This window comes from Protobothrops mucrosquamatus, unplaced genomic scaffold (genome assembly GCF_001527695.2).
Source record: "Protobothrops mucrosquamatus isolate PMUCROS unplaced genomic scaffold, P.Mucros_1.0 scaffold_211, whole genome shotgun sequence".
Lineage (NCBI taxonomy): Eukaryota > Metazoa > Chordata > Lepidosauria > Squamata > Viperidae > Protobothrops > Protobothrops mucrosquamatus.
In genome coordinates, this window is record NW_015386287.1 from 328,911 (window position 1) to 356,699 (window position 27,789).

A 27,789-nucleotide genomic window follows, 5' to 3' on the forward strand; every position below is an offset into this window, starting at 1 on the left:
ACACCAAGCTGGCAGGAATAGCCAACACTCCAGAAGACAGGCTTAGGATACAGGAGGATCTGGACAGACTTGAACACTGGGCGCTATCTAACAAAATGAAATTCAATGGTGAAAAAAGTAAGATTCTACATTTAGGCAAGAAAAACCAAATGTACAGGTATAGTATAGGGGGTACCTTGCTCAATAGTAGTAACTGTGAAAGGGATCTCGGAGTCCTAGTGGACAATCATTTAAATATGAGCTAGCAGTGTGCTGCAGCTGCCAAAAAAGCCAATACAGTGCTAGGCTGCATTAACAGAGGATAGAATCAAGATCACGTGAAGTATTAATACTACTTTACAATGCCTTGGTAAGGCCACACTTGGAATACTGCATCCAGTTTTGGTCACCACGATGTAAAAAAGATGTTAAGACTCCCTAGTACAGAGAAGAGCAAAAGGATGATTAGGGGACTGGAGGCTAAAACATATAAGGAATGGTTGCTGGAATTGGGTATGTCTAGTTTAACGAAGAGAAGGACGAGGGGGGACATGATAGCAGTGTTCCAATATCTCAGGGGCTGCCACAAAGAAGAGGGAGTCAAGCTATTCTCCAAAGCACCTGAAGGCAGGACAAGAAGCAACGGATGGAAACTTACCAAAGAGAGAAGCAACCTAGAACTAAGGAGAAACTTCCTGACAGTTAGAACAATTAACCAGTGGAACAACTTGCCTCCAGAAGCAGTGAATGCGCCAACACTGGAAGTTTTTAAGAAGAAACTGGACAGCCATTTGTCCGAAATGGTATAGGGTTTCATGCTTGAGCAGGGGGTTGGACTAGATGACCTCCAAGCTCCCTTCCAACTTTATCATTATTACTATTATTATTTAAATTAGTTTAATGGGATTGCATTGTAGCAAAGTATCTACTTTGTCTCATGAAACTTTCTGAAAACATTTGATGCATTATATACTAGTTTATAGTCTGCCTTTCAAACAGGAGCTGAAAGCACCATATTGTACATATCACACTTAGCAATAATTCTGGGATGTACATGGGGATGAAAGACAATGGTTGGCCCAAAATCTCCCAGTGAGTTTCCATGACTGAGAGTGACCTTGAATTTGGATCAGTCCAACATTTTAATATTACAACTAAATATTGTGTGTGAAATACTCTATATAGAGAAAGGAAGTTCTGTACTTAAACTCAGCTACGTGTGAGTTTACTCTTCATTCTTTAATGGACTTAACAAAAGACTGGATATTTGTCTGATTTTGATTGACTATTGTGGACTTGAACATTCCAATATGGTTTAAAAATGAAACAGTTATTGATCTTAAAATAAACTTGTTTTAGCTCTTAATGTGAATTTAAACTTTTTATACTGCTATCTTAGTTAGCCGTACATTTTTAGTTTCAACATTTTATAAAGAGTTTATAAAGAGTTATTAAACAGAACTCTTGAAACTAATCTTTAAAGGAATCAGATCTTCATAGCTTTTACACAAAAGATCTGGTGTGGCTTTGATAACATCATGTAATACTTATTAGTGGGTTCAGCCATGATGTCTTTATCACTAAATCCTTACAAAGTTGCAGACATACATCAAGACAATCACTTAAAAAGCACTGATAATATAATTTTCATTTAGTATTTTTGATATTGCTTTATGCATCATACTTTTTGCTATTGGAAAAATCTGGTTTTCTTACCTTCATAGTCGTCTCTATTAGCTAAACATTGTTTATTATACCAGATTTTTGCTTCATAATAATCATCCTGTGGAAATCAAAATGTGAAACAATTATGTAACATATAAACTGGAACATGATCTATATAGGTAATATACATGAATGGATCCACTAGATCCTTCTGCCACAAATGAAGGTGAAGAAGACAGATGTTAGGATTATCAAATGCCAGCAAGGATAGATGAGGATCCAGGATCTCTAGTTGTTGTTCTGGTGATAATGGCAGTTAATAGCAGTGACCTTCACTATAACATTATTATGGAAGAGTAAGTCTAGTAACTCAAGAATAAGAATAGAATTAACCAGACATGGTCAATAAAAAGAAGCACATAGGCCACATAATAATTACAAATCCATATTTCACAGGTCCTTCTTCATGCAAATCAGAATTTTGACTCTTGCTAGGGACTGAAAGAAAAAAAGTTTAGTTTTAGATGATGACAATTGGGAGCACTACTTGTACATATGCCATAAACCAAAACATAAGACAGGGCTATCAGATCCAGGTTTTAAAAATCCACCTAACACCCAAAAATCTCTAAATTCTTTGCTTCTGTTCCAGGGTTACTATTATATTTTTGTTTTTTTGTCCAATCCTTGACAGCTCCATGGATGGTAGCTTAGCTAAACACTTGCAATCAACATAATCTTGACACCAAATACAAACTGCTACTCCATATCCCTCCCAAATACTTTTTCTTATCAGGCATGCAACCATCATAATCCATCAGTAGAAGAGTAACTGTAGGAGATACAATGGCCTTGTGACCAGTATGTCTTGAGGTGGTTTTGAACTCTCAGCAATAATATTTACTGCAGCATAACCCTGCTGAAGAGTAGGATAAAGTAGGCAAGACTGGAAATATGTCAAGAAAAGAGGAGACATTAACTAACATCTTAAATTTTCTTAGAACATTGCCTGTCCATTTCTTATCCCAGTCACTGAGTCAGGGTGGAGTACAGGATTGTGATCAATTCTGTAGTAAGAGTATGACATTTGCCCAGCAACAATATGGCTTCACAAAAGTTATTTAATAGAATCATAGAATCATAGGGTTGGAAGAAACCTTGGAAGTCTTCTAGACCAATTCTTTCCCCAAATCAGGAGTCTTCATACCATTTCAGACAAATGGTTGTCCAATCTTTAATGAAAACCTCCAACAACAGAGCACCCACAACTCTGGGAGACAAGCTATGCTACTGATTAATCATTCTCACTAATCAGAAAATTTCTCCTTGGAAGATTGGCATCATATCTCCCCTCAATCTTATATTTGTTAAGTTAAACATATATAATTCCTTTAGCTATTCTTCATAGGACTTAGCCTCCAGACTCCTAATCATCTTTGTTGTTCTCTGCACTCTTCCTAGGAATTTACTATCTTTTCTGTACTGCGGCAACCAGAACTGGACTCAATATTGGCTCACCAGTGCCATATAGAACAGTACTATGATGTCCTTTGTCTTGGTACTATTGCTTTGTTGATGCAGCCCAGGATTGCATTGACTTTTTTGTCAACTGCAGCACACTACTGGCTCATACTTAAGTGGAGTTCATGAGGACACCTAGATTCCTCTCATAAACACTAGTGTTAGCTAAGTACTGCCTATCATGCATCTTTGCATCTGATTTTTCCTGCTTAAATGAATGACTTTATATTTCTCATCACTGAGCTGCATCTTGCTGGATAGGGCCCAATGCTCAAATCTGTCAAGAACCTTCTGAATCTTGAGCATCTTCCAAAGAGTTAAAAATTCCTTTCAGCTTTGTGTTATCTGAAAATTTGATGAATGCCCCTTCAATTGTTTCATTTAGGTCATTTATGAAGATGTTAAAGAGCACTGGGCCCAAGATAGAACCTTGAGGAACCCCTCTGCATACTTCCCTCCAAGTATATGTAGTTCTATTAAGAACTACAAGAAGTAGGCTGTGATCAAATAATGTACTGAAAACTGTATACTACATTTCATAAATTGGTTATATATTATTAATGTATCATTTTGAAGACCCTTCCTTCCCTCCCTCCCTCCCTCCCTCCCTCACTCCTTCCTTCTTTCTTGTCTTGTCTTGTCTTTTCTTTCTTTCTTTCTTTCTTTCTTTCTTTCTTTCTTTCTTTCTTTCTTTCTTTCTTTCTTTCTTCTTTTTTCTTTTGAAATAAAGATGTTAAAAACGAGTACTCAGAGAAGTCAAATGCTTCCAAGTGTTTGTTATTATGTTGTGAAAGAAATAGATTATGTAGTGAAATAGCATGCCAAATAATTGAATGCTATGCCTAACTACAGCAAAAATATTAGCAATTTCTCACCATTTCAAAGCCACATAAAGCTGGTTTGTTGAACTGGAAGAAAGAAAATGTAAAATGAAAAAGCAGAAAAATATGAATGAATTAAAACTTCTAAATCTTGCAAAGCAAGAAAGCAGAAATATATAGAATATTATATATTCACCTAATACTTAGGCTACTTTGATACAGTACTGTGTCCTAATATTATACATTTCTCTTGCATTTATACTAGCATTTAAATGTCAAATATTTCAGGCATGGGAACTTGGTTTAACTGAGGAGTTTGGCCACTAGAATTGCAAAGGAGGGGTATCTATATCATCATTCTTAGGTTTCTAGTCTCAAATGTTTATACAGAACCCATTGTTTTGGGTTCTTTGTGGGCTGTTTTTTCACAACCACAACTGCTTATCTAACTGGTTTAACCTTGTCCAAGTTAATTTTTTTTGTAAATCTTTCCTATTTGCTTAGAATGAGTGCCACAAATAGCAGGAATTCTTACACTTATAGAAACTATTTCTAGACCACAAAATCTTTTACTAAAAGACTTCAAGTGGAAGCTGTACTGGAATTATGACATTGTTACCAGAAAGTCGGTATCTAATTTAAAAAAAATCAGCTCCATTTACATTGCCGTTTGTTCTAAGCTGCCATGAGGGAAAAGGCTTGATTGCCTTGAATTCATAGCAGAACAGTAGAACAATAACAAGGACACCAAAGAACAGGATAAAAAGTTTAACATCATACTCTCTATTATAGCTGCCTTGCCATGGGAACAAGTTAATAGCTTTACAGCAGATCAATGACTTAAATAGAAATATAGGCTATGTATCTTTAAAATAAATGCATGAAAATAAAGTGTTTATTTGACTACATCAAGCCCAAATCTTGAGCTATAATCTTGATTTTGGATGATTCAATATACTGCCATCATCAGATTTGCCAGTAGTTTTCATTGTTATAGAAGAGGCAGAGAGAGTAGTTATGAAACAATTTGTGAATATCTTTCTATAGAAACAAACAGCGTATTAGTCTGTTTCTGTTCCTTAATACACAGAGAGTTTTCTAACTTTTTCCTCTAACTCTGTGTTCTACTTCTTTAGTTTGATCTAGCTTACTGTCACCCCTCGCTTTCCCTCAATGGATTTCTGAAAGCCTAAAATGTCACAGTTCAAATGTCCTCTGAACATTTTTTCAGTATGTTCTTTGTTAACTTTGCTACATCATATCATAGGGGAAGGATATATTCAAAACATACTTTCAATTTATGTTCAGAAGGATACCGCAGATCTTCACTGACAAATAGACCCAATGTAGTAAGCATTATTAAACGAGTATTTATTAGAAGGATATCCACAAGTGCAAGTCCAGAGCAATCTGTGGAAAAGAAAAGGATTCATGGTTATTTTGTTTTTATATCTTTCAACATGCATCATGGCTGGGGACATGAAGGTATGTTTACATCTGTATGCAGAAAATATTGTGTTGCTATCTGGAACTTGAATGATTTACAATGGATTTTAGATGGAGTGTATGATGCAATAAGGAGTATGGACATTTATGTTAATATATTAAAGACCAAGGAAGTTGGAGCTGACAGATAAATGAACAACAGCAAGGTATACACCAATAACAAAACATTTAAAGCAAATAGATTTGTGTCCCTGCAGAATATTTACTGAAGATGAAAAACTAGATGGAGAAAACCATGAAACGGAAATATATATAATACTTGTCTTCTGATGTCCTATCAGAGTGAGTCTCTTAGCAGAAAGGACCAATAACATGCTCCTCTTGCCAGACCTGATGGGATGAATAGATGTAATTAGGGAGAGATGGTCCCTCAGATAACTCAGCTCAATGTCATGTAGGGTTTTAAAGGTCAAAGCCAATAGCTTGAATTGGAGCCACAAGCAAACTGGCAACCAATGAAGTTTGTGGAAACAGAGGTATAACAGGTATCATTCTAGGGGCACACATAATTTCCCACACCAATTTATTCTGCACCTGCCTCCTAAATCAAGAACACACATATAGTCTTTGATCAGTTGTATTGTTGTTACTTATTGTATTATTAGAGTTAAAGTATGTATATACTGATAGTATTATCTTTGTTTAGTTAAATTGTAATTTAGTTATGGAATGGGGTGATGTTAGTCCTGTATTGGGTTCCGGGAAGCCCAGGGGGGGTGGGGATTAGGGGAATCATAAAAATTGATGTTTTTACATTTTATAGATAAATACTTATTGTATTGATAAGAGGAGATGCTCAGCTGGTATCCCAAATTGCACTCGAGGAGGTGGTAAGAAAGGGAGGGGATGTAGATAGGTGGTAAGGAGGAAGGTGGAGAGGTCGGGGGTTAGAGGGAGGAAGGAAAGGAAAGTGGATGAGGGTGGAGGCATGGCGGGGACTGCCGAGCGTCTCTGAAATGTATTGATTTGGATTATTTTTTCTTTTTTGTTTATGTAGGTAAATGCATCATAATCTTTGTTGTTTAATTATAAAAATCAATAAAAAATTATTTTTTTTTAAAAAAAAAGAACACACACACCGGGCACACAACACAAAGTTGCACAGAGGCCTCCCAGCCACAGCTCCTGCCTGCTATTCAAGCAGAGATCATGACTCCGCAGACTGCACACTGGATCTGTTTGGGGCAGTGCCATCCATCCACTGGCAAAGAGGTAAAATGGCCCTAGAACTCAAAACCATGGTTTTGTTGAAGACTGTTTTTCTCCATCCAACCCCCCCCCCCCACATCCGCTTGGCACCAGGACAGGACATCAACAGCATACTTAATTTTCTAATGGCAGAGTTGTGATTGAATATCATCAGCATACTGGTGAACATTTGTTGCCATGGGATGAAGTATCATCAGCTTCAACATGTAAATGTTGAAGAGGTGTGGAGAGAATACTGAACTCTGCAAAATCCCACACAGTAATGGCCAAGTATTGGAACATTCACTCCTGATCAACAATGATGGTATACCCCTAGGGAGGAAAAGAACCAGTACAATATAGTTATGCCCACTTCCATCCAATCCAGAAGGATACCATGGTCGATGGTATTGAAGAATGGATGCACTATCCCAATCCTGTTTTTGAGATCATTCAAAAGCATGACCAATGCTCTTTCTGTCCCATCCTCAGGCCTGAAACCTGTCTGAAAAGGTTTCAGATGATCTACTGCATACATAGTCCACTGAAGTTTGTTGCAATCACCTTTTCCACAATCTTCCCTAAAGAAAGATCAAAAATTGTCCAGTATGGTGGGATCTAGTAATATCTTCTTGAGAAGGGGGTGAATCAATACTTCTTAGAGGCAGAGGAACAACTCACTCTTCACCACTGCTAGAACTCAATCACACTTCCCTCCTCAGCAGCTTAACTAGCCAGGAGGAGCATGGAACTAATTGGCAGGTGGCCGAGTTCGCAGTCACAAGGGCTCTTTTGTCAGATAATAGGGAAATTCCCAGATAACAGAGCATTCTGCTAGTGTAGTGCCCACCTGCTATCCATCAGTCTCCCTTCCTGGGCTGAAAGATTTGGTTTTGGACCTGGGTTGAGAATGCCCAGACTGATTGTCCTGGGGGATCTGAATAAGTATATTTGTTCTGGAGGAGAGTAGGTCTCCATAGCTACCATGGGACTCCCACAACATGTCATTAGTCCAATGCATATTGCAGATCTTATTTGTGATGGGGCGTGGTGGGTCAGCAGTTAAAGATGCTAAGCTTGTCATCTGATAAGCTGACAGCCTGGGTTTGAGACCCAAAAGCTGCATGACAAGATGAGATCATGTTATCTGCCCCAGCTCCTGTCCATCTAGCAGTTTGAAAGCATGCAAATGCAAGTAGATAAATAGGTACCACTTCGGTGGGAAGGTAACAGCATTCCATGTGCCTTGGCCTATAGTCATGTTGGCCACTTGACCATGGAAATGTCTTTGGACAATGTTGGTTCCCCTGGCTAAGAAACAAAGATGAGCACCACCCCCTAGAGTCAGACATGACCGGAAAGGGGAAACCTTTACCTTTACCTTTTTATTTGTGACGTAATTTTCTTAGCTGGATGGCATAAAGGTGAACTCAATGTGGGAGACTTGCTAGAATGCCCTTCCCAGAGTGGCTTGACTGATGCCCATATTAGCATTATTATGTCATTGTCGGAAGACCTTTTTATTTTTCCTTTATTTTCTTTTAAATTGTTTTTAATTCATATTGTTTTAGATTTTGAAGACTATCTTGTTCCTGGCTAATTTGCATGATATCTTTATTTTATTTTACTGGATATGTTTTAACTTGAATTGTATTATTTTTTGTTTGGTGTTTTTATTGCAATCTATCCAGAGAGCTTCACTTATTAGGTAGTTTATTTAGAAATAAATGCTTAAAATGGGAGCGGAAGCCTATTTCCATTGTGCATGTGTCCAGTCTAGGTTTGTTTTGTCCTAATTTTGTATATGTTTTTTTAAAAAATTAAAGTATTTATAATTAAATATTATTCTAAGACATTGATATTTGTACAGCATTAACAATTTATGAACTGGTTTGAAATTTTGGAAGAAATGCAGAATGTATTTGAACCCATATATTTAATCTAGAAATTGCAAATTGGGTGCATTTCTGTAAAAAGAAGACAAAATGAAAATAGCATTGATAAGAGGATGGTATAAAATAGAGGGAAGGATCTGGGTATGTACAGGGATACCGATTCACTCCAACTTGGACCTGGCAATTAAATAACCGTGACTGAAACATCAGCAGGACAATTCATGGGAAAAGCCAGTTGGTTATGAGGCATTAATTGAAACCCCTGAACTCCAACTGCTTATTTGACTTCAGAATGAAAGGGCACTAGCCATTATCTTTTAGGATTAAAAGAGTAGTGATTATCCTGAGTCAGTGATTAGGAGAGTTTGAAGAGATGACATGAGTCACATGACACATCCTGATCTTCTCTTGAAAGCATAAAATTACCATACAGAATTCTAATAGGCCTTAAAGAATGGAGTGTACAACGTTTTCAGGCCCTTTCTCCAAAAAGCATCAGATAGGACCAGGAAAGTAAAGCTAAATTTAATAAAGGGACCTTGAAGGTGTTCTAGTTCAACCCCTTGCTCAAGCAGGAAACCCTGTACCTTTTCAGACAAATGGTTGTCCAATCTTTTCTTAGAAACCTCCAGTGTTGGAGTACCCACAACTGGCAAGTCGTTCCACTGATTAATTGTTCTAACTGTTAGGAAATTTCTCCTTAGTTGGTTGGTAGATTGGTTCTCTCCTTAATTAGTTTCCATCCATTGCTTCTTATACTGCCTTCAAGACAAGAAGCAATGGTTGAATAGGTTGACTCCCTCTTCTTTGTGGTAGCCCTTTAGATATTAGAATACTGCTATCATGTTGCCCCTAGCCCTTCTTTTAATTGAACTAGGCATACCCAATTCCTGCAACCATTCTTCATATGTTTTAGCCTTCACTCCCCTAATCATCTTTGTTGCTCTTTTCTGCACTCTTTCTGGAGTCTCAACATCTTTTTTATATCGTGGCGACCAAAACTGGATGCAATATTGCAAGTGTGGTTTTACCAAGGCATTATAAAGTGATATTAACACTTCATCTGATCTTGATTCTATCTCTCTATTAATGCAGCTGAGGACTGTGTTGGCTTTTTTGGCAGCTGCAGCACACTGCTGGCTCATATCTATGTGATTGTTCACTAGGACTCCTAGAAGCAGGCACCACCTATTCTGTGCCTGTTCATTTTGTTTTTCTGGTCTAAATGTAGAACCTTACTTTTCTCTACATTAAATTTCATTTTCTTAGGTAGGGAACAATGTTCAAGTCTGTCAAGATCCTTCTGTATCTTGAGCCTATCTTTTATTTTCATTAAGCTACAATTAAATTAGTATGTTTTCTTTCCAATCATATTATTTAATATTTTCTCCTTTAGACTTATCAAAAATGATAATTGGTACAAACTGGGGAGAGGGTTCTGAAGCCTACAGTTAAATTTTTTAGGGCTACATGAGTCTTATGCCTCTGTCATAAAATTTAGGAGCTATATACAGAAATCTACAAATGAAAAAAGACAAACACTAATTGAAAAGAAAAATTACCGTAATCCATGAGAACACAAATGTTATCTGTTAAATTACGCCAAACTACATCTCGATTCATAAATCCATCTTCAGTGACTCCTATAACTATTCCTATGAAAAAGTATACAGACAAGAATCATAAATAAATCTGGATACATAGTACAATATTGTATGCTTCTAATTTCTACAAGTGATATAGAAATTTCAGAGGTGTAACAGAGATTTGGATTCTTGTGGATGAAGAAAAACAACACATTTCTTTTATATTTGATTTTACAGGATAGGTGGAAACAACACTGCAAAAGGAGCAACATTTACTACAGTCATAGCCCATCTCTAGATCAGCGGTTCTCAACCTATGGGTCACGACCCCATTTGGGGTCGATCAACCATTTCACGGGGGTCGCCAAGCAAGGCTGTCCGCCATTTTTTTCCCCTTTTCCGGCGGGTGCCTTACCTCCCTTGAGCTGGGCCAGCTGGTGGTCGGCCTGCTCCGTCTCTGCCGCTTGCCAGCTACGCCTCGGCCGGCGCAGGGGGCGAAACCACGCATGCGCGGCGCTCCCGGGCAGGGAAAGTCCTTGACTTACGACCGGTTGGGTAGTCCTCAACTTATGACCGGTTTAGTCCTCGACTTACGACCGGTTTAGTCCTCGACTTACGACCGGTTTAGTCCTCGACTTGGGGGTCGCGGCATTAAAAAGGTTGAGAACCACTGCTCTAGATGGAAGCCCTTTGGCATCTTCAGAAGCTTGCAGAACATAATAGCTCAACTGAATTTCTTGTTCTAACTGAAAACTTAACAAAACACGGTAGGTAGAAGTGAGTAGCTAAACAGACTACTGTGGAGTTTTATGTATGTGCGTGATTCTGAATTCAATTCAGCTAAGCCAGAAAAAAAAGATTAACTCAAAGCCCACGTGGAAGTGTCCTCATTCAACAAATTTCCCAACAGAAGAAAGATTTCTATGGAGATTCTCTGTCATCCAAGTCATAGTTGTCCCAAAGGTGCTATCCCCCCCCAAAGGTAACTGGATTATGTTTTTTCCTTGAGGAAAAAGAAGACATTTCACTTCTCAACCAAGAAGCTTCATCAATTTTGGCTAGATCAGGGGTAGTCAACCTTGGCTCTTTTATGACTCGTGGACTTCAACTCCCAGAATTCTGGGAGTTGAAGTCCACGAGTCATAAAAGAGCCAAGGTTGACTACCCCTGGGCTAGATGGTGGAGGCGGGGAGGAATGGAAGGATTAATTCTGATTAGTCATCAGAACTTATCCTTCCCTTCCCCCCCCCCACCCATCCAGCCAGAACTGATGAAGCTTCTTGGATGAAAAGCGAAATGCCTTCTTCTTCCTCTTCCTCCACCTTTGGGGGGGAAAAGCACCTTTGAGACAATCAGCAGAAGAAAGTTATGCAATTTTCTTTTAGAACTAGTCACAAGATTTACCATTTTAGCATTCTTTGAAATTACTGTTATTACCAATCACTTCTTGGAGATCATAGCTAACTAGAAAAATAGGAAGGCAAGTGATAATCAACTCAGAAGCCTGCTGCACTGGGGTCTTCTCTCCTCCCCTCAGAGGACTGTTACTTCCAGAAAATGGATGTTCTTGTAGAGAGAGAAAAAAACACATGCAACTACCAACACAGAATCCTGCCCAGTAGGATTTTTTCCTCACTCAGCTTAAGTTAGAAACATGAAAAATATGGGGATGAAATACCAATAAGAAGAATAATCTGGAAGATGCCAAATTTCTTACACTTTTGCTTGTCTCTGGGTGTGTGTGTGCTTGAAATAAATTTACTTAATTCTTGTATTTATATTTCTGGAAGTAAAATAGCTTCCAGTCTTAAGCAAAACATAATTGTGCAATCCTTACAGGTTTAAAAGACAAAGTCTATTATGAGTTGAGCTCAACTCCCGATGAATTTATTTATTTATTCAAAAATTAAACCCACTGAGCTCACTGTGATTTATTCCTAAATAATAATAATAATAATAATAATAATAATAATAATAATAATAATAATAATAATAATAATAATAATAGTAATAATAAAGTTGGAAGGGATCTTGGAGGTCATCTAGTCCAACCCCCTGCTTAGGCAGGAGACCCTATACCATTTCAGACAAATGGCCGTCCAGTCAATTCTTAAAAACTTCCAGTGTTGGAGCATTCACCGCTTCTGGAGGCAGGTTGTTCCACTGGTTAATTGTTCTAACTGTCAGGAAGTTTCTCCTTAGTTCTAGATTGTACAGATAGTCCTTGACTTACAACAGTTCATTTAGTGACCATTCAAAGTTAAAATGGAACTGAAAAAAGTGACTTATGACCTTTTTTCACACTTACGACCATTGCAATATCTCCATGGTCACATGATCAAAATTCAGATGCTTGGCAACTGACTCATATCTAAGATGGTTGCAGGGTCCTGGGGGTCATTTGATCACCTTCTTGCAACCTTCTGACAAGCAAAGTCAATGGGGGAAGCCAGATTCACTTTACTAAACAACTGCAGTGATTCAATTAACAACTGTGGCAAGAAAAGTTGTAAAATGGGGCAAAGTTCACTTAACAAATGTCTCGCTTTTGGGCTCACTTGTGGTCATAAGTCGTGAGCTACCTATATGAATAGGAACATGTAGTGGCATTTGGTTCGGAGTACACATAGATCAGATTACCTTGTTTGATAGCAAATTTATTATCATTGGTGGTTACAGCTATGCAACACTCATCAAATAGTATGCAGTCACAAGATGCTGCACTTACCTGTATCTTTCTTTCTATAAATTACACCAACTATTGCTACATCACTTGCACAAGGACTCTTTGTTATTGCCAAATCTTTTATCTCAGACATTGTTTTATTAATATTTACGTAAGTACCAAGTTTATGAAGCCACTGAAGAATTGGCTCTGTAAAATATAAGACAGTGAGGTTAATATGTAAGAAATGTGTATTCTGCACAGTTTTGTAACTTTACTATAAAATACGGAAATACAGATTTTCATTACTAAAATGAATGAAAATATATTTTCAGCCCCATTATTATGAGCCCAATCCTAAATACTATGCATCTAATATCTAAATTCCAATACTTCCTGGAGAACAATGCCATTAAAAAGAAAACATAGCAAGACTATCTATCCTTATTTGATTCGGATTTATTTGCCCTAAATACCAGGAATAAAAGTCACTTGAAAATCTATCTCAGCTGCCAGCAAACAAATCTCTCCTCATGAGCATAGTGTTTTAGCCATTCAGATGACCACCATTTAATATTTGAACACCTTCAGAAAGCTTTGAAGTGAATGTAGCTACTACAAGTAATTTCACCTGAATGGAGCTATAACTTACCTCGCTTTATATCCAATAATGTTCCTTCAGTAGTGAACATACCTAACCCATGATGCATATTGAATTTTACAAACCATTCCTCTACTGGAGCAATATCTAGTCAAACAGGAAATAGAAAATGAGGATAATTCCTATGAACATCCAAGTGTAATATTAACATTTTTCTTTAATATACAATGCACCCAGGCATATTCAGTGGACTTTTCAGTAATGAGTTTCCATATTTGGGGGTTCATGTCATTTTCTTATTTTATATTAGCATTTTACATTTATATTTATCATTTTATATTGTTTATGGTTAATATGACTTAAAAAAATAAAATAAATGGAAAGATAAGAGATAAGATAAGATAACCTTTATTGTCACTTTTACTGTGGGCACAACGGCACATATCAAAAATGAAATTTAGTTGCCCGCTCTCAAAGTGAAACACATACATGACACACACCTAAACATACTATATACAACATAAGGATCATACTACTGGAATATTGGTGCAAATTAAGGAAGCAGCAATAATCCCATTAGCAGAAACAGGCTATTATAACAATCTCTCACCTGTATTGTATGTAATCTTTTCTCTAGGGATATCAATAAACCATGAATCCACTTCTTCGTCTCCTTTTCCCTTTAGAAATTATGTCAGAAAAAAACTTTCAAACTTAAAGTTTAAACAGCCATAGTCATGTATATGTTCTTAATTATGCATCATAATTTTAATATATATTTAGCATTGTATGGTATGGTAGGTTTAGATTCAGTTCTCTTCTCAGCCAAATTTACTAGCTTAGCCTGTGTGAGCCAATCTTTTAACCAAATTTATTGCTTGATGCTTAGGTGGGGATAAACTACTTTTGAATAAGTTACGAGCTCCTTGGGAAAAATGAAAAACATAAATAATGGAAATTTCTTATTTTTATTGGGACATCTTGCAAGAAGTACACAAGGTCAAGCTTGATTAGTATTTGGATGGACGACTACAAAAAAACCCCAAGGTTATAGACTAGACGTAAACTAGGTGTAGATACAGTATATATACTGAAAGAAAACAGTGACAAACCAACTTTGGCCAAGAAAATAAATGAGTATGTATTACAAATATCAAACTAAAATAACATTCTGCCATTTCAGAAATGAACATTTTAACCTTATAGGGGAGATGGGCAGCATAAAAATGTAATAAATAAATAAAACACACATTTTAATTCAAATTAATGCAAATTATTTTTGCCCAAATCAGCAGTCTTTTCTCCGCAAGAGCTGGTTATGGCAGCCCATAAATGGACTAAAGGTCATCTCTTGCTGTAATTCACAGTAACTGATGACTGAGATCTGATCCTGGAAATAGTATAAATCATTATGAATGCAGCATGTACACAGGCATAGGCACAGACACATATATATATATCGTATATGTATTTGCCTGAAATTTTATATTATCAGGTACAGTGGTCATAATATGCCTTCTCTGTTCAACTACAATACACTCCACTTTCAGTCTGAGCAATGTTATGAATCTCAACTTTTTTGTTTACGAAGACCATTATTTTTTATTCAGATCTTCTAAGCACTGTGAAATCTGGTAGTCCAATTCTTGCAGGAATCATGGCGCACATGATCCTCTTAAAGGAAACCAAAATTAAATTTAAAAAGTAAGATAACTTGTTTAAAATAAATGGTGGAAATTCCATGAGATTGCCAAATTCTATACAATGTTAGTGGTATAAAAAAGTTCCAAGTCTTGTAAAATTACTATTTTTGCATGACAACTGCAAATTCAGACATTCTTTTTTTAAAAAAAACCACTGTTGTCATTTTGGAAATGTTCTACATTTTTGTAACACCTGTTGTAACATGTAAAATCAGACAATAATGCCCATCATCTGAAAAAAATGCTGATTTCTGCTACAAAATAATAGAAAGATGAGATGCTGCTGTGCGCCAGATCTGACTATTTTAACATTTATCTATTCTTGCCTCATACTACTGTCAGTCTCTCTCTCTCTCTCTTTCCACATCTTTCAGTCATTTGCCACTTGAATCTAACTGGTGATATCAGGAAAGGAATCTAAGTTTTTCACTTTGCAAATCCTGTTCTCTCCCACTGAACAATTTACCCTCCCCAAATGCTTTACCAGAGTCATTTCGAAGAAGAAGACGTTTGAGTAGGTACTATTGAAGATCTGTATGCTGGGAGCAAGACCTGATGAAGTATAGAGCAGTAGATTTTTTCTTCTGTTCTCCTTGGTATCCTCTTCATTAATATTATACAAATGGCAGGTGACTTTCTTTGAGATGAGATGCACAAAAAAAGAAAAAAGTATACACAAAGCCATATTGTCCAACTATAGCACCGAGCATCTTTAAAATGTTAAATAATATGCCAATACATTGACAGTGAAACCAATTACCTAGTGAGGTGGTGGATTTTCTGTCATTGGATTTTTCAAGCAGATAATAGACAGCCAGCAGTCAGAGCACTTTAATGTGAATTCCTATACTATTCCTATATATATGTGTGTATGTGTATGTGTGTGTGTGTGTAATTAGGTTGCAAACATTTCATCTCCATTCGAGGGGATATCTTTAGTACAGTTTGAATTGTGTTCAGTTTGTTTGGAATGTTGCTTCCGGTATTTCAGTTGAAGCAGCCCTCTCTCTCTCTCAGTGGTTGGTAGGCGGAGTCGATGTCAATGTGTCTGTTTACTGATTGGTTGGTGGAGAACCAGGCCTTGAGGAATTCTCTTTCTCTCCTTGACTTTGCTTGGTTATAATTGTGGTCCTGGTTAGACTGAATTTGTGTCCTTCTGAGTCCTCGTGGATGGACATGAGGGACAATGAAGATGTCTCCCCGAATGGAGACGAAATGTTTGCAACCTAATTATCAAGCCCAGAGATCAAACCAACAGCCCAGCTACCAACCAGAGCTATTAATATTCAAACACACACACACACACACACACACACACATATGAGAGCAGAACGAGCTCGAAATGGCCATCTTAGTCTCCCAACTTAATTCTTTAACTCTTTGTCAGAAAAAGAAATTTGGATATATATGTATGTATGTATGTATATATGTATGTATGTATGTATGTATGTATATATATATATATTTAAAATTTTGGATTGCTAACAAAGAATTAAGGGAGAACTGGAATAGCTATTTCGAACTTTTTAGTTCTTATCAACCAGACATACCCTTCTGAGATCCGAACCTGGGCTGTCTGCATGTTAAGCAGCTGTGATAACCTCTAGGCCACAGGCTCTTTCTCACTTTGTCAGCTGTGTCAGGGAGGGAAGAGACAGGGGAGGAGAATTACCTTGAGTGCTTTTTGATGCACCCTGTTGACCCAAATATGGGAGAAAGAAATATTTTGCCTGTATCAGCTCAAACTAGAGCCATCCACAGGCAGCAGTTGCAACTGCGACATCATATATATATATTTAAAATTTGGATTGCTAACAAAGAATTAAGGGAGAACTGGAATAGCTATTTCGAACTTTTTAGTTCTTATCAACCAGACATACCCTTCTGAGATTCGAACCTGGGCTGTCTGCATGTTAAGCAGCTGTGATAACCTCTAGGCCACAGGCTCTTTCTCATTTTGTTGCCTGACATAAAATACATAACCACCAGGAAAATTATAAAACTATAAAAAGTTTTAATGGAATAAAATATACCTAGCTTTCGCTGGTCACTGCCAGCATCGTCAGGGTAACACCGCAAAGGCATGCAGCACAAGTCTGAGCCGGTTGAAACAAGGAGTTGCCGTAACTTACGATCGCACAAGGAGGAGGGGAGGAAAGGCAATGATGTAAATGGGAATAAGGAAAGTAGAGAAACAACGATTAGCAATGCAGATACTATGATTAGAGCGCAGGTGGATTGGCTGGGGCCCATGACGAGGACTAGGAGCCGGGTGCAACGAGTGCAATGCTTATAAATAGCCTCACCATCTTCTGGAGGTTACCCTGACGATGCTGGCAGTGACCAGCGAAAGCTAGGTATATTTTATTACATTAAAACTTTTTATAGTTTTATAATTTTCCTGGTGGTCGTGTATATATTTGTTTTCGTAGATTTTCACGGGTACAGGTATGCAGATCTTGGCGTATTCGGGTATTTTATCCTACAATAGGCAAATTAAGACTGTATAAGTCTTTTCCCTATTCTTGCTGGTTACTTCTCTTGAGTTGAGCAAATATAAAAAGGTGGTATACTACTACTACTACTACTACTAATAATAATAATAATAATAATAATAATAATAATAATAGACAGCAGAAGAGAAGAGAAACAATTGAAAAAACTACAAAATACAAAGACTTACAAATAGAATAGTTGTGACAAAAGAAAGCGAAGATAATAACATTAGCCAATAATAATAGATGCCTTGGAGCATCATTTGAACACCACCAGCATTTACAAAATCACTGTCAGTCAATTGCAAAATGTAATTTTACTTGGAATAGCTTATATCCTGTGATGATGCCTCACCATCAAACAACAACATTTTCCTATCTCAGGTCCTTGGGAAGGACTCAATAAATGGATAAAAATGCTAAGTCCACTCTAAATATCATCATCATCGTCATCATAGACTTCACCAATCACAATGAGTAAAGTTGCTGATGTCAGCAGTTCAGTTTTCAGAAAGTGGAATCTTAGCTGCTCTAAATCCTTGTCTTATCAATGGGGAACCATACAAAGAAGTGGTTCTTCCCAGGCCTATTGCCATTAGTACATATTTTTCAGATTAGCTGTCAATCCTGAATGAAAACTTACTGCTGCAAGAGCTGCAGATGTTTTTTCTGAATGTTTTTCTTAAGCGTCAATACATGAGGAATCACAGTGCACATGTCCACAACTCTGTCCCCTGCATCCTGTTTTTAAGATCCTTGTTTTCCCTTGTTGCTCTGGGCAGGAAGTGAATGCTGCCCTTCAAAAACAGGTGTGAAATGGCAGAATAAAACCTCCTCAGTACCAAGAAAATGGTACATGTGGAAAGACTGGACAATATGATTACTACTTTTTATTTTATTTTATTTTTAAAAAATTTAATTCCACCTTTATTATTATTTATAATAATAATATTCCCTCCTCCTATTTTCCTCACAACAACAACCCTGTAAGGTGATTTGGGATGAAAGGGAATGACAGATCCAAGATCGGCAGGCGGCTTTCATGCTTAAGGTGGGAACTAGAACTGATAGTTTCTTGGTTTAGTGCCATTTCTTTTATTTACATTTTATTGTATCCTTTCTATACTTCCATAGATATAGAAAATTTCCCTAAGCAAGTAAAAACTATTTTTTATTTTCGGACATGTTTTTTATCCAAAGTACTTGTATAAATTCAAGCTGAATTTTATAGAAATAACAAATTTTCATTCTTACAAAGAAAAAACCCTTGATTTAATGGACTCATGGGAGAGAAGGGGTGGATCTGTTACAACCAAATGTAAAATAGTGGCCTGTAGATTCGTGTTATGTTTAAGTAAAATAGCATTTTGCCTGTTGTTTATGAACTCTGTGAAACAGAGATTTGGTAAACCTCTTTACTGGATAGTGAGGGTTTTGTTGTTTTTTTTAAAAAATGTCATTGTTAATTGCCATAATTTAAGTTTCTGTACAGTACATGAAACTGAATGGGAAACTTACTAAGCTCTTTTGTGGAAGATACAGTTTAACTGCTTTAGTCTTTGCAGTATCCTCCGTGAAAGTATCTGTGTAACAGGCAAAACTTGAAGTGGACACCTCTGAGAGAAAATACAAAGATTACTATAATACCATCTCTAAACATGTCTATTTATACCAAGGACGTACAAACTTTATGGGGTAAAGGCTGCACCTGGTCTTTGCTCATGTATGTCTATGACTAGAAGGGTAGCAGGATAAAAACCAAATTTCAATTTAACTAAAATGAAATTAAATGTAATTAATATAACTCAGTGACTATAGTATTTTTCCTCTTGTGTCAGGAGGAAATTACAAATTACAAGAATTACAAATTCTAATATGATTTTTTCATACATTCTAGGAACAATGCTCAAGACTTGGGCAAACAGTATGCAGCCAGCGATGTTTAATGTAAATGAAAAGTTGAAGCAGAAACAGATAAAAAGTTTAGAGAAATGGATGGGAGATGAAGAAATGGAAGAAGAAAGAAAGAAAAAAGAAAGAAAGAAAGAAAGAAAGAAAGAAAGAAAGAAAGAAAGAAAGAAAGAAAGAAAGAAAGAAAAATTATCAGTGTTGTCTACTGTTAATATTATCTCTTGGCTTGTAGTAAAAGTTAAGTTATATAAATTGCCACCTTGCTCCCTCTTTTGGGCCAAATCAAATGCTTAATTGCTTACAGAAGTTTTATATACCACAGAATTGCAAACAGAGAGGTTATTCTTTTAATTTAAATAATTAAATTTAATTTAAAGTACAACTACTGCCTTAATGAATAATAACAAATTTTGCACTAGATCAGAATTGGTTTGTTGACATTCTTCTCTAATGAAACAAGAATGCAAGAATGATTATTCTGGTGTATATATGAGACTGTGGTCAATTAATATTAATTTGTTTCAATTCTGACAGCAACAGATTCCACATAATGCATTCAAAGAAGAGATCGATTACCATCATAACATCTAATGCTGTATGTCTTATTTTGAAATTTTCAATAGCTATATCTGCAAGATAGTCAAATGTTTTCCAGGATGTATACAGTAGGACTGCCAGATCTGGGCTGTAGAAACCTGGAGAACCACTAGATGGCAGCCATGAGTTCTTTGCCAGGATCATTTGAATTTTTGCATCCTGGATTTGCTAGACCTGTCCTAGGATATAATATGATTCTTTAGAAGTCTACTCAGGAAGTTGAGGATGCCCTTGTGGTGAACGATGCATACCATATCGATTAGTATTTGTGCTGCAAATGGATTTATTCTAATTCCTGGAATCACACATGTACATAGATAATTCTTATTGTAACATAAACATTCAGGTAATGGTTCTCTTATAGCTAAAATTCACTGTGGTTTAGAGGATGAATGATGGTAGAGTGAGATTATTTAAAGAAGGATAGCCTGAGGTCATAATGTTGGAAAGAATGGAGTTAAGTAGAAAACAGAACAGAGTAAAAGGCTCTGGACTGGAAAGCAATCTGAAATCAAGCAAAACAAAACAAAAACATTCAAGAACAATTAGACAAAGCAATGAGAGAACAAAATCTTATAATGAAACAAGGACATTACAACAACTGAAACAGAATCCATCATGAAACATAACAAGCATGATTTCAGCTGTCATTTAAAGCAAAATTTCCTTATGGTGTCAGGAACATGACTGGTGGTCATTGCAGCTGTCCAGAACTGCATTGTATGCACAAAAAAAGCACAAAAAAGCCAGTATAAACCTTCCTATGGCATAAACAGGCAAAGAAAGAGATAAACGAGCAAACTCCTCAGCCTGAGTGTCCATCTTCCCCTTTTGAACATCCTAACAATCAGGAATGAATGCATTTGAAACCACAACTTGCCTTTTTTATTGTAGGCAATGCCTGAAGAAAGTTTCAAAACAGCTCCAAGCAAAATATAAAGCCACAGCAGCTCCATCTGTGAAATAAGGAAGGAAAAGAAAATGTGAATATAAAACTATACTTAAAGCTATTTCTCTTCCAGGCATGGTCAAATAAAGTCAAGATAGGAGCCCCAACTGTGAGACCCCAGCTGCATCTGTTTTTATGTGCGTTGCTTGGGCAGATGGCACTTCATTATGCTGCTGTGTATGTCATATTGATCTTTTCAACCCTACAGATACTGTTTACTGTCCTGCATCCCACTCTCGCGATATCCCCTACTTAGTGACTGGTTGATACTTGTTTAGCCTAGGTTGCTAGGCTATGCCTAGCAAGGGATAAATAGTTTCCTTTAAAAAAGAATAAAAATAAAATAAAAATAAAACCCAGTTGATCACTGAATCCAGTAAAATCTCCTGACTACTCTGTTTTCCCCACCAGTTCTTCTAGCCCTCCTCCACGTTAACTTTATATCACTTGCAAACACTGTTTTTGATTTCTGCTTAGGCTGGTAGAAGCACATTCTCCTTTCCTTCTGACCCAATGTCCTTTGTATTACAATAGTTCCCCTCCCCACTTTTAAAATCTTTAAACTACAATTTAGGCATGTTGGAATGAAGTCACAATATTTCAATGAATACTATTTCTTTGCTTCTATGAACTATCAGCTTTTCATTGCCACAAAATTGTCATGGACCTAACAAAGGAACAATGTGTTCTTTTCACTTTAATTTTTCTAGCAATAAGGCAACAATAGTACAATATAAGAGAAAAGAAAGATAGAAGAAAAGAGAGGAAAGAAAGAAAAAGAAAGAAAAAAGAGAAAAGAAAGAAAAGAAAGAAGAAAGAAAAAGAAAGAAAGAAAGAAGAAAGAAAGAAAGGAAGGAAGGAAGGAAGGAAGGAAGGAAGGAAGGAAGAAAGAAAGAAAGAAAGAAAGAAAGAAAGAAAGAAAGAAAGAAAGAAAGAAAGAAAGAAAGAAAGAAGAGAAAGGATCTGCTAGTGTCAAACAAGAAAGTGTCAGAGTGGGTTCCAAGGTGTATAAATATTTGGAAAAACAATGGAGACTAATGAGAAGGGATCAATCCATAAAAGAAAAAGACAGACACTGGTAGACCTGTCCACACCAAGTCCAGTCAGCAAGACTTGTGTTCTGTGTATGGTAGGGAAGGGTAGGATGCAAGGGAATGACTAGTTACGGCCTTCAATAGCCATACTCTGGAGGGAGTACCAATCAAACCCAAAAGCTAAACTATTGTAACCTGGACTTTGTAAAGTTTGTTTTAGAAACTATTGGGAGCATCATGGGAAACAAGAAGGTTAGGGTGCCATTTAGAATTGCCCAAAGCATGGCTCAAAGCCACTCTTTCTTGGCCAAAGATTATTGTTATTGTTGTTGTACGCCATCCAGAGTCACTTGTTATGAAATGGGTAGTTATATAAATTAGGTAAATAAATGAATGAATAAATAAGGTCTAAAAATTAGATATTCCTGGTTATAGTGGAGGTCCCCAAGCCTTGGTCTGCAGCCTGGAAACGGACTGCAGCCTGTTGGGAACCAGAGCACACAAGCGGCGGGTGAGCGCATGAGGGCGCAAAGCTCCATTTGAGCAAACAGCAGGCACACACACAAAACCATCCCCTGCCACTGCCACTGCTACTGGTCCACAGAGCTGGAAAGCTTGGGAACCACTGGGTTATAGCATTGCACCTTGCCTACCACACCCCACTGACTTTCAATTTTTTCCTACTACTAGTCAATGTCTGTAAATCTCCCATAAGGAAAAGCATAGTACTGGACTTATAGAACCAGGTTTTGGAAAAAACAAAATCCCACTTGCTACTTACTGCAAAGCAGTAATGACCTAACAAAGCGGACTTCCCCCCAACAACACATTTTGAAGTATTTTTTCAAGGATCCGGTCATTGTTTTAGAAACAGATGAGAGGGGGAGAAGTAGCTGTGGCCGTGGAACAGCATCCCCTAATGGCTCTTTCCTAGGGTTGGGTGTGAGGATTTGCTCCCTGATGGTATTCTGTGCCTAAAATTCTCTCTTTTAGTCCTTTTTTGCTTTTTTCAATCATTTCCCCCAAAGGAGCAGTATGTATTTTTGTTCTTAGTGTGCTATCGATGTTGCTTTACTTGCTGTCTAAGCCTTAACCTTAATATGTGAGCTGCCTAGAATTACTGAGGTGAGGGTGTCATATAAATAAGTAATCATCACTTCCTGTGCTAAACACATTGATAAATAAGGAATGAAATATATAAATCTTACCTAACTTTACCACGGCTAACTTTACCAACAGGAGAGATTAAATGAGATGCAGCTTTGTTAATAGAAAGATTGTCTAAGTAGTTCTTTCCTCTACTTTGTAATTGTATACCTTATGAAAGACAGAAGTGTTTTAGCAACTGGCTGACGATATTAATGATGGGGATTGTTGTCAAATATATGTGAGAAACATAGGACTAGGGCAAATAGTCACCTTCCTCTCCTTCCTGAGGTCTTCTCCCTTGCGCTTTTGCCTAGTTCTACCTGCCTCCCATGTAGGGCTTTGAAAGAGCCAGTCAACTGATTCTTACATTTGAATCTTCAGAAAGGCAGTTAGAAGGATTCAGATTCTCTTCCAACCAACATGTTACACAAGCAGATCAAACTACAGGTTTGTCCTTGACTTACAACCATTCGCTTAAAGTTACAACAGCACAAAAGTGACTTATGACCATTTTTCACATTCCTGACCATTGTAGCGTCCCTGTGGTCACATGATCAAAATTTGGATGCTTGGCAACTGTCATGTATTTATGGCGGTTGCAGTGTCCCTGGGTCATGTGATTACCTTTTCCAACCTTTTGACCAGCAAAGTCAATTGGCAAGTTAGGGAAGTTAGCGTTACTAACTTAGCAACCACAACGATTCACTTAACAACTGTGGCAAGAAAGGTCATAAAATGGGACAAAACTCACTTAACAACTGTCCTGCTTAGCAATAGAAATTTTGGGCTCAATTGTTGTCATACGTTATACAGTGATGTACATCCAGACAGTTGTTTTTCAGAATTATTTTAATTGGAAGCCGAAGATTGCCAGAGACAGTCCCATTGCAGAATATAATTCCTAAATATAAATTGGCAAACCTAATTTGGAAAAGCTATTTGTTTATAGGGCAGTAAAGTAAATAAACTCTATTTATAGTGCAGGTCAATTCCTGGCAATTTATTTTGGCAACAATATGGAAATAAACCTCATGGAACTCTTAGAGAAAAAGAGGGATATAAATTAAAAGAAATGAAAGGACATAAATAATTATCTAAATCTAACGTTTAGGCTTACAGAAGATGATTATGCAACGCTTGACTGCAGAATAGTAGTGTCAGCTATATTGAACTAATAGAATGCCCCCATTCGATTTTTGTCCTAACCCCGCCCACTTTGCTTTGGCCTCCCACCACAGACTCAAAGACTGGGTGAGAACTGGAGCCCAGAAAGTCACCTTTCTCTGACTCTTCAGTGATCCTTTGCCAGAGAGTTTTCTCTGTATGCTCTGACATGCATACTCTTCCTGGCTTTGAAGCCCCCTTCCTAATATCTCTGACACCTTCCTGGATGGATCCCTTAAGTACCAGTTGCAGGTATTAAAAATGTTGCCCATACTTTAGATAGTTGATGCCATAAGGACTCTTATTTTCAGAGTTTAATTTACAAAAAAAAAAAAAAGGAAAGGAAAATAATTTGTCACCAGGCTTTTCAGTGTAGCTTAACTGCAGTGAACTGGACAAGTAGAAAAACATTTTTTTTCAAATGCCTGGAATGAAATCGGTAAGTTGGCAGAGAGCCAAGTGACAAAATGCTAGGTGCTCTGGGCCTGATGCGTTTGGTTCCAAGCCAGGAAATTATGTGTGAATCTAGTCTGTGTAAAAAAAAAAGCATGCAGATAAAGGTGATGCAATTAATCCTTGGCCCTGTTCCCTGTTTATAGCAAGCGGGACCATAAGGGAGAGGAGAAATGTGTTATGCAATTGTTTTAACTTGCCCAACTGACTTTGTAAAGTGATCGGTGTGTGTGTGTGTGTGTGTGTGTGTGTGTGTGTGTGCCCGGTGAAGTTGCTCTAGTTCCAAACAGACAAAAGTTTGTTTGAACTAAAACAATGGAAAATGAGTGTGATTGCTTGTGGCTAAAGTGACTCCACCCAGTTAGTCATGTACTAATTCTTCATTATTGATGTTGAGACTTTAGAAAGAGTACAGAGAAGAGCAACAAAGATGATTAGGGGACTGGAGGCTAAAGCATATAAGGAAAGGCTGCTGGAATTGGGTATGTCTAGTTTAATGAAGAGAAGGACGAGGGGGGACATGATAGCAGTGTTCCAATATGTCAGGGGCTGCCATAAAGAAGAGGGAATCAAGCTATTTTCCAAAGTGCCTGGAGGCAGGACAAGAAGCAACGGGTGGAAACTAATCAAGGAGAGAAGCAATCTAGAACTAAGGAGAAACTTTCTGACAGTGAGAACAATTAACCAGTGGAACAACCTGCCTCCAGAAGCGGTGAATGCTCCAACACTGGAAGTTTTTAAGAAGAGACTGGACAGCCATTCGTCCGAAATGGTATAGGATTTCCTGCCTGAGCAGGGGGTTGGATTAGATGACCTTCAAGGTCCCTTCCAACTTTACTATTATTATTATTATTATTATTATTATTATTATTATTATTATTATTATTATTATTATTATTATTATTATCGCCTCATTTTGTCATTCAGTGAAGAACGATAAAAGGATCTCACTTAACTAGAGAAATGGACATCAAACCAGCAAATATAGCTCAGTGTGAACATTTAAAAAACATTTCCTGAGTTCCTATGTAATCAACTCCAACTAAAAGCCAAGTTTATATTTGTTTATAAGTTCACTTTTCAATTAGCTAGGTCTCCACCAGCATAGAAACATATATTCATTTTTATGCTATGTCCAAAAAACTGGGTTTGGTCTTGTTATTTAAGGGCTATTTTAGCCAGAACACAACTAAAACATCAACATTTCTTCTTAATAATACCCCCTCCCTCAGGATTTAGTGAAGTAAATAAACAAAGCTGCGGTCAGTTTTTCTTTGCACAAAATGCTTAATTCACCAGCTTGTTTAATGAATATTTCAATGCTTTATCACTGGGGCAAATATCCATACAACTGTATATTCTGTGAGCTTGAGCAATTGAGGAAGAGAGCAGAGGTTTTTGTTCCACTTGTGCAGTCTAATTCAGTGTTTTTCAGCCTTGGAAACTTTCAGATGTGTGGACCTCAACTCCCAGAATATTTTTATATTCTGGGAGTTGATCCACCGATCTTAACATTGCCAAGTTTGAAAAAACATATGTCTAATTGGTCTTATGGCAGCCAGAAGCAAACCAGTTAGGAGATTGCAGAATCCACTGGCTCTATTTGATGCTTATAAGCTTTGTTCAGGTCTGCCTGTCCCATAAAGCAGGGGTCTCCAACCTTGGCAACTTTAAGACGTGTGGACTTCAACTCCAAGAAGGTTGAGGACCCCTGCCATAAAGGGATGCAACTCTATAAAGTTCTCCATAAGAGAACACTGAATTTCCTATTTCACTTTTTTGACCTACCATTAAGGCATCCCTCTGTATATTATCTTAGTAACCATTATATCACTTTGGCTGGGGTATATTAGATTAAATCCAAGGTTTGGATTTGGGTTTGAAGCTGTGAAATTTCAAAGCCTCATCCCAAGTTTGTGAGCTGATTAACTAACTTTCCTCCCTCCATTAGCAGATGGCAAGAAAAATGGCATCAGGTTCATGCCATCAAACCTAAATCCCTGCTGTTCCTGGAAATTATTCAACACATGAGCTCCCAGAAGATTAGTCAAAGCATGGAAGACTTCGTCTGGATGCTATTGTGCACCAGACATTTTGAGAAATTGTTATCAGTTATCAAGTGGTATAAGCTTCCCAGAATCTCTTTCATCTGAGATGGATGGATAAATCAGCATGATTGCTCCAATAGAAGAGAGTGTATGTAACTCAGGTTGAAACTGTTAGGTTTTTGTTGATCTCTGAGCTTGGCTGTTTGCTTAAAGATGTTTCATTGCTAGCCTAGGTGACATCATCAGTGCTTGCAGAGATCACCAAAACCCAGCCATACAATTGTGCCCAAGATTTTCCCATCAGATCAATTACTGTGTCAATTCTTTTTAGACATTTCTTTCACTTCTCCATTCTTGCCATGGCTATATTTTGGACAAATACACATATCCTTCCTGCTGTAATCGAGGACCATGTTTATACTTCTGCATATAAATTATGAATATATAAATCCAAATCAGAGTTGCAAATATTCCTCCACAAATTACACTTCAATACATTTATTTATTTATTTATTGAATTTGCATACATCCTATTGCATCAGTTGGATTCACGGTAGTTTACAGAACAAATAAAATCCCCAAAGTACAACATGAAAATAAAATAATAAAAGATCTACAATAAAAATATAAAAAATAACTAACACTGAAATATCTATCACAATTTCAATCAGTAAACATTACATACGTATTCTCATGCAATATTTACATTAACAATACAATACAAATTAAATTGACAGAGAAGAATAAAATAGAAATCCACAGAGAATAATCTCACTATTATATACAAGATAACATTCCACTAAGGCCCTTCATAAAAATTTGACTTCCATTGCCTTCTGAAATTTCACCACCATAGAAA

General features: G+C 37.1%; 1 protein-coding gene across 1 annotated transcript in view; it reads right to left on the reverse strand.

Annotated features, from left to right (window-relative positions):
• Positions 1–21,089, reverse strand: part of CATSPERB (cation channel sperm associated auxiliary subunit beta) — a 71,403-nt gene extending 50,314 nt beyond the window's left edge. The window contains exons 1-10 of the mRNA XM_029286343.1: positions 21,014–21,089; positions 19,144–19,241; positions 15,615–15,767; positions 14,038–14,107; positions 13,479–13,574; positions 12,890–13,036; positions 10,138–10,230; positions 5,278–5,396; positions 4,041–4,073; positions 1,696–1,762 (exon numbers count right to left, since the gene is read on the reverse strand). Of these exons, the coding sequence (XP_029142176.1) occupies positions 1,696–1,762; positions 4,041–4,073; positions 5,278–5,396; positions 10,138–10,230; positions 12,890–13,036; positions 13,479–13,574; positions 14,038–14,107; positions 15,615–15,767; positions 19,144–19,241; positions 21,014–21,089 (952 nt within the window). The remainder of the gene's footprint in view (positions 1–1,695; positions 1,763–4,040; positions 4,074–5,277; positions 5,397–10,137; positions 10,231–12,889; positions 13,037–13,478; positions 13,575–14,037; positions 14,108–15,614; positions 15,768–19,143; positions 19,242–21,013) is intronic.
• Between the last annotated feature and the right edge of the window lie 6,700 nt (positions 21,090–27,789).